At 41.7% G+C, this 8,795-nt stretch overlaps 2 protein-coding genes across 2 annotated transcripts in view; one reads left to right on the forward strand and one right to left on the reverse strand.

Moving 5' to 3' along the window:
* The window catches only part of LOC118400263 (succinate dehydrogenase [ubiquinone] iron-sulfur subunit, mitochondrial-like), a 401,361-nt gene that overhangs the window by 347,268 nt on the left and 45,298 nt on the right, over positions 1-8,795 (reverse strand). The gene's annotated exons all lie outside the window — the stretch shown is intronic.
* LOC118400260 (adaptin ear-binding coat-associated protein 2) lies at positions 3,916-8,360 on the forward strand. Its single transcript, XM_035796934.2, has 8 exons — positions 3,916-4,081; positions 5,547-5,647; positions 5,793-5,897; positions 6,078-6,159; positions 6,280-6,388; positions 6,510-6,651; positions 6,773-6,857; positions 7,141-8,360. Exons 1-8 carry the CDS (start codon positions 3,981-3,983, stop codon positions 7,178-7,180), a joined length of 765 nt encoding a protein of 254 aa, XP_035652827.1. The 5' UTR covers positions 3,916-3,980; the 3' UTR covers positions 7,181-8,360.

Consider the following 8,795-nt stretch of genomic DNA (forward strand, 5'->3'; position numbering starts at 1 on the left):
GTGATAAGTATAATTGTTGTCTTTATCTGTTGTTGTCTGCATGTTGAATAGTACTGTCTTTTTTTTGCTAACTAGGGACCCCTGATTGTTGCTGGCCAAGACTCACTGGCTGTGTCTGAAATGACCTCAGCCACCCGAGCCACGGCCTGTTCACCCTGCTACCATCTAGAAGACAGACACAGTACAGGTGCCTCAAAGCTGGGACCGGGAGACTGAAAAACTGCTTCTAACTCCAGGCCATCAGACTGTTAAATAGACACCACTAGCCAGGCTCTGCCCAGTACCCTGCCCTGAACCTTCGTCAGTGTTACTAGCCAGATATCACCCGGTACTCCACCATGCACCTTAAAGACTGCTGCCCTATGTACATAGTCATTGAAAACTGGTCACTTGAATAATGTTTACACACTATTTTACATACTTCATATATACAGTGCATTCGGGAATTATTCATACCCCTTTTCTTTTTCCACATTTTGTTATGTTACAGCCTTATTCTAAAAATGGATACAATTATTTTTTTCAGAATCAATCTACACACAATACCCCTAATAACAAAGCAAAAACAGATATTTAGACATTTTTACAAATGTATTACAAATTAAAAACAGAAACACCTTATTACATAAGTATTCAAACCCTCCGCTATGACACTCTAAATTGAGCTCAGGTGCATCCTGTTTCCATTGATTATACTTGAGTTGTTTCTACAACTTGATTGGAGTCCACCTGTGGTAAATTCAATGTATTGGACATGATTTGGAAAGGCACACACCTGTCTATTTAAGGCCCCACAGTTGACAGTGCATGTCAGAGCAACAACATGCTCCGGAGGAGGCAAGCGGGGAGCCAGGGTAGGTTGGACAAATCCACTAGTAGTAGAAAGGTTACTGGGTGGTTGGGAGGTCTCAGATGTGGCTTGCTGCCTATGAGCTAATTCACAGATTTGCTCCATTATAGCCTTGAACCCTTGATCCTGACGCTCCATCAGGGAACAAAGCCCTTCTAAAAGGTCCCAAAGTAGCTCCTCATGCCTCCCAATGGTGGCTCCCTGCAGGGAGACAGCGTGACGGAGCTGGTCCAAGTCTGCTGGGTCTGTCATGGCCAGTTTGTACTATAAGGGCACAAGTCGAGACCCAAATGCAGACACAGGAGGCAGATGGGGCCTCTGTACCATCACTCATTCATATATCGTTATGTACATATTATTTATCCCCTTACACTTGTGTCTGTCTATAAGGTAGTAGTTTTGGAATTGTTAGCTAGATTACTTGTTGGTTATTACTGCATTGTCGGAACTAGAAGCACAAGCATTTCGCTACACTCGCACTAACATCTGCTAACCATGTGTATGTGACAAATAAAATTTGATTTGATGGTTGAGTTCTGATATTTATTACAACACAAGGGGTAGACAAAAGGCAGGTTGGGGACAAGCGAGAGTTCATAAACCAGGTCAGAGTCCAAACAGTATCAGGCGATAGGCAGGATCGAGGTCAGAACAGGCAGAGTGGTCAGGCAGGCGGGGTCGGCGTCAGGACAGGCAAGGATCACAGCCAGGGGGACTGGGGAAAAAAATAGAGACGGGAAAAAATAAGCTTGGACAAATGCTGGTTGACTTGGCAAAACAAGACAAACTGGCACAGAGAGACAGGAAACACAGGGATAAATACACAGGGGAGAATAAGCAACACCTGGAGAGGGGTGGAGACAAGCACAAGGACAGGTGAAACAGATCAGGGCATGACAGATGGTCACTCTGACAGAGCTCCAGAGTTCCTCTGTGGAGATTAGAGAACCTTCCAGAAGGACAACTATCTCTGCAGCACTCCACCAGTCAGGCCTTTATGGTAGAGTGGCCAGACAGAAGCCACTCCTCAGTAAAAGGCACATGACAGCCTGCCTGGAATTAGCCAAAAGGCACCTAAAGGACTCTCAAACCATGAGAAACAAGATTCTCTGGTCTGATGACAACAAGATTGAACTCTTTGGCCTGAATGACAAGTGTCACATCTGGAGGAAACCTGGCACCATCCCTACAGTGAAGCATGGTGGCAGCATCATGCTGTGGGGATGTTTTTCAGTGGCAGGAACTGGGATATTAATCAGAATCGAGGGAGAGATGAACGGAGCAAAGTACAGAGAGATTCAGTGCTCAGGACCTCAGACTGGCGCAAATGTTCATGTTCCATCAGGACATCGACCCTAAGCACACAGCCAAGTCAACGCAGGAGTGGCTTTGGGACAAGTCTCTGAATGTCCTTGAGTGGCCCAGCCAGAGCCCGGACTTGAACCCGATTGAACATCTCTGAAGAGACCTGGAAATAGCTGTGCAGCAATGTTCCACATCCAACCTGTCAGAGCTTGAGAGGATCTGCAAGGAATAATGGGAAAATCTCCCCAAATACAGGTGTGCCAAGCTTAAGCTTGTAGCGTCATACCCAAGAACCTGAGTACAAAGTATTGAGTAAAGGGTCAGAATACTTATGTAACTGTGATATTTAACTTTTTTGCTTTTAATACATTTTCAAAACATTTCTAAAAACCTGTTTTTGCTTTCTCGTTATTGTATGTAAATTGGTGAGGGGAAAAAATATTTAATCAATTTTAGAATAAGGCTGTAATGTAACAAAATGTGTAAAAGGTCAAGGGGTCTGAATACTTAACGAATGCACTGTATATACTGTATTCTAGTCAAGGCTCATCCTATTACACTATACTTTGAAGAATCTCAAATATAAAATATATTTTGATTTGTTTAACACTTTTTTTATTACCACTCTATGGAAAGATGAGACTCTCATGAACATGATTATTATATTGCCCACACGAACATCATTGGACTCTGAAGTTGATACTGCCAATCTGCCAACTTCTGTCTGTAGCGTCGGAACCGTTTGGGCTAAACACTAATAATAACTCTGGAAAGGTGAGACTCACGAACACGTACATGTTCGTTGTTTTGCTCCAGGGTGCCCACAAGCCTCACAAGACTCGTCTGAAGGTAGCCCGGTACCAGTTAAACATTTTTTTAAGCATACACTGAGTGTAGGAACACCTGCTCTTTCCATGACATAGAACGACCATGTGAATCCAGGTGAAAGCTGTGATCCCGTATTGTTGCCACTTCAATCGGTGTAAATGAAGGGGAGGAGGGAGACAGGTTAAAACGGATTTTTAAGCCTTGAGAATATTGAGACATGGATTGTGTATGTGTGGCATTCAGAGGGTGAATGGGCAAGACAAAAAAGTGCCTTTGAACGGGGTATGGTAGTAGGTGCCAGGCACACCGGTTTTGAGTGTCTCAAGAACTGCAACGCAGCTGGGGTTTTCCACGTTCAACAGTTTCTCATGTATATCTAGAAAGGTATACCACCCAAAAGACATCCAGACAACTCAACTGTGGGAAAAACATGGCATGACAGGCCTGATGGAAACAACTTTTTTTCGGTTAACGTTCCATATGACAAAACAAAATATGCTAGACAATGTGGGATCTTTTGTGTCGGTACAATTAATTATGCGAGAAATCTCGGGGCAATAACCATCATATCGAAGTAAACTTGGGAGTCACGCAATGGCATGTTGTGTGGTCCGCCCACTACGACTCGTCGGGTCAGCATTCAGTTTATTAAACTACATATTAAATAAATTATAATGAACTTCACAGGGTGGTGACAGTGCAAGGTGATGAGCATGATGCGCCTTTCCAATAAATATCGAGGGTCTTCTTCTGGTGACATAACACATCTCTGGTGTGAAAATTCACATTTTTATACGGATTTTAGAGTTTTCGCCATGAAAACATTTCCAATTATTGGACGGAAACGTAGCTTGTCATAAGCACCATAAAAGTTGTCTATTTGAAAGCTACTGTAGTAATCATCCTCTCCAAGAGAGTCGCTCTTGAGCTGTACAGTGGAGACTGGTTCACCCTCCCCCATGGCAGTTAGAAGTTTTGAAGTTTTTAACTTGCCAAAATGGCACTGGCAGACGACAGCGGTTACGAGTCAGTGATCTGTGTAAAGCCAGAGGTTCATGTGTACAAGATCCCACCCCGCGCCACTAACCGTGGATATCGGTGAGTTTTTTTTTCTTTGTTAATAAACTTTCTTCTTGCTAACTACTCAAATGTCAACCTGAAGAAGTGGAGAGAATCCATCAAGGTTTTTGCTAGCTAACGTTAGCTTGACATTCAATTATTGAATGCTTAACATGGCGAGAAGATGATTACTTTGGGGATAACGTTTTAATGAATTTAGCAAGTTAACTTTCAGTATCTGTTATAATGTGGCACTGTTATGATCTCTAGTTGCTAGCGCTAGCCAGGTTAGTTACTACTAATGAGCTAGCTTGGTAAGATATAACAGTTAAAATAGGCATGTCAGCATTATTTTCAAGCGGTGTGCAATGCTAAACACATCTGCTATGTCAAATTATTTTACAGGAAACGTTAGCAGGAAGCACGGTACATTCTACGGTGGCTCAAACGTTCAGTCAGTCAGTCATGGTACAGTTGTGTTATAGAACAATGAGAGAGATGTTTCACCGGATGTATAAATGTGAAGCATCCGTTTGGCGTTTCCACTCAATATATGGTAGTGAACTACTAAACTGTAGTGAGAGGAAGCCCAGTGACCGTAATGGGAGAATATGAAAATAGATGGATTATGGCCGACATTCGGTACATTTTCTAATCGATTAAATATTTGAGTTCAATACAGTTTTCTGTTCCCAAAACTAGAACCAGTTACGAACAGAGTGGGCTAAGGTTTGTAGGCTTTCTCTAAATTATTGCGCACTATACATTGTAGGCGTTCCCTAACGGAAATATGCAAATGTCCTGCTAGAACGCGCCGATAGGATCTCGCTAGCTCGTGCTTTGCTCTGCCCATTATTACTAATTTGTTCCCGTTTGACACGGAAGGCTGTGGTCCATCTTGGTTTATTTATAAAATTATTTGGTTATGTACTGTAGCTAGCTAACATTACAGAAGAAATGTGTATCTAATGAAAATCGATCCTGGTTCTTATATAAAGATATGTATCTAATACCATTTTATAGCTAGGTAGTCCCATAGGCCCAGCGTTGTCTGGGTTTGGCCGTGGTAGGCAGTCATTGTAAATAAGAATTTGTTCTTAACTAGCCTAGTTAAATAAAGGTTAATAAAAATACATGTTATATTATCTAGAGAATACACAACCAAAATGCTAATAATTAAAGTAGTCAGCTGGGGGGTTATTTCTAATAAGAAAAACAAGGATATATCTGCACTTATGTCAATAATTGTAAATTGTATGCTCTTATATATCAAATAAAAAATAATGCTTCTTTGGGCAACCAAAAAATATACAAATACTCCTGATTTGCTGGGTGAGAGTGTTATGTTATTTATGTAGCATAACTCATTCTGTTGCATAGTTTGAGATTGCACTAATTATTGCATTACACAGTTTGATTATGGGTTTTTGTGTAGTAGGCCCAATAGCCCTGTAACATAGCCGAGTCATGACATGCAGGTATGGTGCTTCTCTTTGTTTTTCAGAGCAGCTGACTGGAAGCTGGATGAGCCAGCATGGACCGGCAGGATGAAAATAATATCCATAGGAAAGCTTGCCTATATCAAGCTAGAGGACAAAAACTCAGGTTAACTACTAGATGTCTGACTGTCATGGCTACATCTGCCAGTACTGCTGTTGCGCTCATGTCTTGTACTGGCTGTCACCTTGTCTGCTTCTGATGCATACCATCATATCCAACTTTGAGGCAAACTGAATTCTGTATTTCTTAGGAGAGTTGTTTGCCCAAGCCCCAGTGGAGCAGTATCCTGGGTGTGTGGTGGAGGCAGTCACAGATTCCAGCAGATATTTTGTGGTGCGGATAGAGGATGGCAGTGGTAAGGGGCTTTCACATCAGAAAGACAGCAGCAGAAATACATCACCATGCAAACTGATATGCTGAAAATATATTTTAGCGGAAAACAGTACAGTGTGGTATGGAAGGTTAATTGCAGATTAGTCATTTAAATACAGTATGCTTGTACATCCGTCTTCTCATGCACTTCTGTTTTATATAGGACGACATGCATTTATCGGCCTGGGGTTTGCTGATCGTGGTGACTCCTTTGACTTCAATGTGGCTCTTCAAGACCACTTTAAGTGAGTCAACCTCTCATACCTGTCCTCTCTTTGGTCTGGTATCAATGTCAATTTTCAATATAGATCTTCACATAGGAGCATGAAGTAAAATCAAACATATCTCTATGTTCTTTTCTACAGGTGGGTAAAACAGGAAGGTGAGCTGGCAAAAGAGGAAGCGTCTCAGAGCACAGCACCCAAACTGGACCTAGGCTTTAAAGAGGGCCAGACGATCAAGATCAGCATTGGGGTGAGCATTTGAGGTTACAGAAATAGATGGGAAACATGTTGAAAGGAGAGGAGAAACTAAATGAGATGTGAGGAAAAAGTGAGGAAGACATTTAAAATGTAATCATTTTTCTTTGTCTTAGAACATAAAGAAGAAGGATCCAGGTGCCAAGTCTCGGCCCATGGGTAGTGGCCTTCTCCTTCCTCCACCAATGGCTAAGGGTGCAGTCCTTGTATCCCCTCCTGGAGGCCAGCAATCACCTCCACCTACACACTCCAACACAGGTTACCTCTTTAGGCTATAGAGCTCAATGATGAAAATGTCCCATTTATCACTGCCCTTTCACAGCTTAACATGGATAACCTCCCTACATTCTAAATCATCTCTTTGTTTTTACCCCACCAGCTTCTCTTTTAGATTTTGGAGGCCGGGTCCCTGCCGCCCAGTCTACTGCAGACCTGTGGGGAGACTTCACAGCAGCTGGCACCAGGTCAGTCTTAGAAGAGCTAATGGTTTAGACCAAAGAAGTTGGCAGGCCTTCAGAATGGTGTTGTGGCAAGGGAAACTGACTAGGAATCACAGGGTTACTAGCTCAAATCCCTGATGGGTTCAAGTCTCTCATCCCCTTGAGTGAAGCTTTTAAACAGTTTGGTGATTATGGCGGTGTCCATATTAGCATTTTATTGTCATCCATCCATGTTGTTATTGACATTCTCACATTTGTCATTATCCTCATCATCCTCATCATCCTCTGCATCTCCCCTTCTCCACAGCTCCAGTCAAGACACTGCTAAAGGATGGGTGCAGTTTTAGCTGTGAGATGGACCACATACACACACTCTCTTACACACTCAGGCTCCTTACATTCCCTGGACAGAATGATTGTGGCAACAGAAATGAGAGGTGGGGGAGCTCTGTCAACTTGACAGGTTGCTTGACACATGATGCTGTACGTTACCTACACATTTTGCATACCAGATGTATAGATTCAAACTATCAAGTCAATGATTGACCAGCACATCCTTTTTTAGACACAAAAGACAATATTACTATTTTTAGATATTTTAACTATGCAGTCAGAAGTGACACTTCATTTTGTTGTTGAAATATTGATACCTATTTTGCTGTCACTTTGACCAGGTGAAAAGTATGTGCATTCCAGGTTAATAACACCTTAGGGTGGCGGTCCGCTCATTATCTTTATATGTCCATCCCTCAATGTCTCTACATTTTTACAAAAACATTGATGTCAACATCTCGCTGTCAACCTTTCCCCTTATCTCTGACCCTTCACCTCATACTACTAACTCCTGTCAGCATCATTCATCATCTCATGGAGTCATCCAACATTTGATGTAAAGTTTAGTATTTGTATGCCTTACTTTTTTATTTCTGTTGGAGAGGGTGAGGATTTGTCTTTTTTTTTATGTTCAAGTATAACTTGTGTCCCTCACTTTTTTATTTGAGAGAATATGAAGGACACGTGTGTGTCTTCACAAGGTTGGGAGTTGACTCTGCTTCAATGTTGCTCCACACCCTCCTTTAAACTGGCCCCTTGGTTAAGATAAAGTATATTATCTGTTCCTATCAGTCTGATATCTGATATCTTGGGCCTGTTAGTATAGCAGCCAGATAAACCAATGTCTCGTTTGGATTTTGGGAAATATGAGGAGGTAGGTCAGAGAAAGTCAACATTGACAGTGTTTTTAGAAGTTAACCAGATAAGTAGAATTCTGGTAGATGTGTTTAGTCTTTTTTGTTATTTGTTTACATATCATAAATCTTTAGCAACCTTTCCTGTCCTTTTTGTTGAGTTTCTCTGTCATCCTTTATTTTACACTATGAGTGCCTTTTCAGCGCAATGGGGGGGAGTTGAGGTTTTGACTTTAATTTGCGACAAATATTTGCTCCAAGTGACTTACGCAAATCAAAATCACCTGTATAAAATGTAAAGCAACATTTTTACTGTAAATAAACCATTCGTTGTTCAGTTCTTCCTTTTATGTTTACATTCAGGTTTATTCCCACGACACAGGCAATGCAGCAGTGGTAAGCTTGTTTAACACATAGCTAGACTTTAGACGTGGTCTCCATGACTGGTGTTTGTCTGAAGTATGACACACAAGCCTCCAACTGTTTTGCTTCAGTGAACAAGACAGGGAGCTGTGCCAGTGTCATCTGACACCAGAATTCAGGATTATGATTGTCTTATTAAGGTGTCAAGACTGCCTGGACTAAAACTTGTCTGTCACAGTGGTTACTTTGGAGAAGGTGCAAGGGAGAGTAGAGTGAGTATTGTTTTTGTTTTTCACTGTAATTTTATTTCTCGTTATGATATATTGCAACAAACAGTGTTTGGGGTTACTTAGGAATGTCTGTGTTTATGAAAGAACCCCCCAAAAAAAAAAAAAGTCAATCCACCTCTGGC

This window comes from Oncorhynchus keta, chromosome 21 (genome assembly GCF_023373465.1).
Source record: "Oncorhynchus keta strain PuntledgeMale-10-30-2019 chromosome 21, Oket_V2, whole genome shotgun sequence".
In the NCBI taxonomy this organism is placed as follows: domain Eukaryota; kingdom Metazoa; phylum Chordata; class Actinopteri; order Salmoniformes; family Salmonidae; genus Oncorhynchus; species Oncorhynchus keta.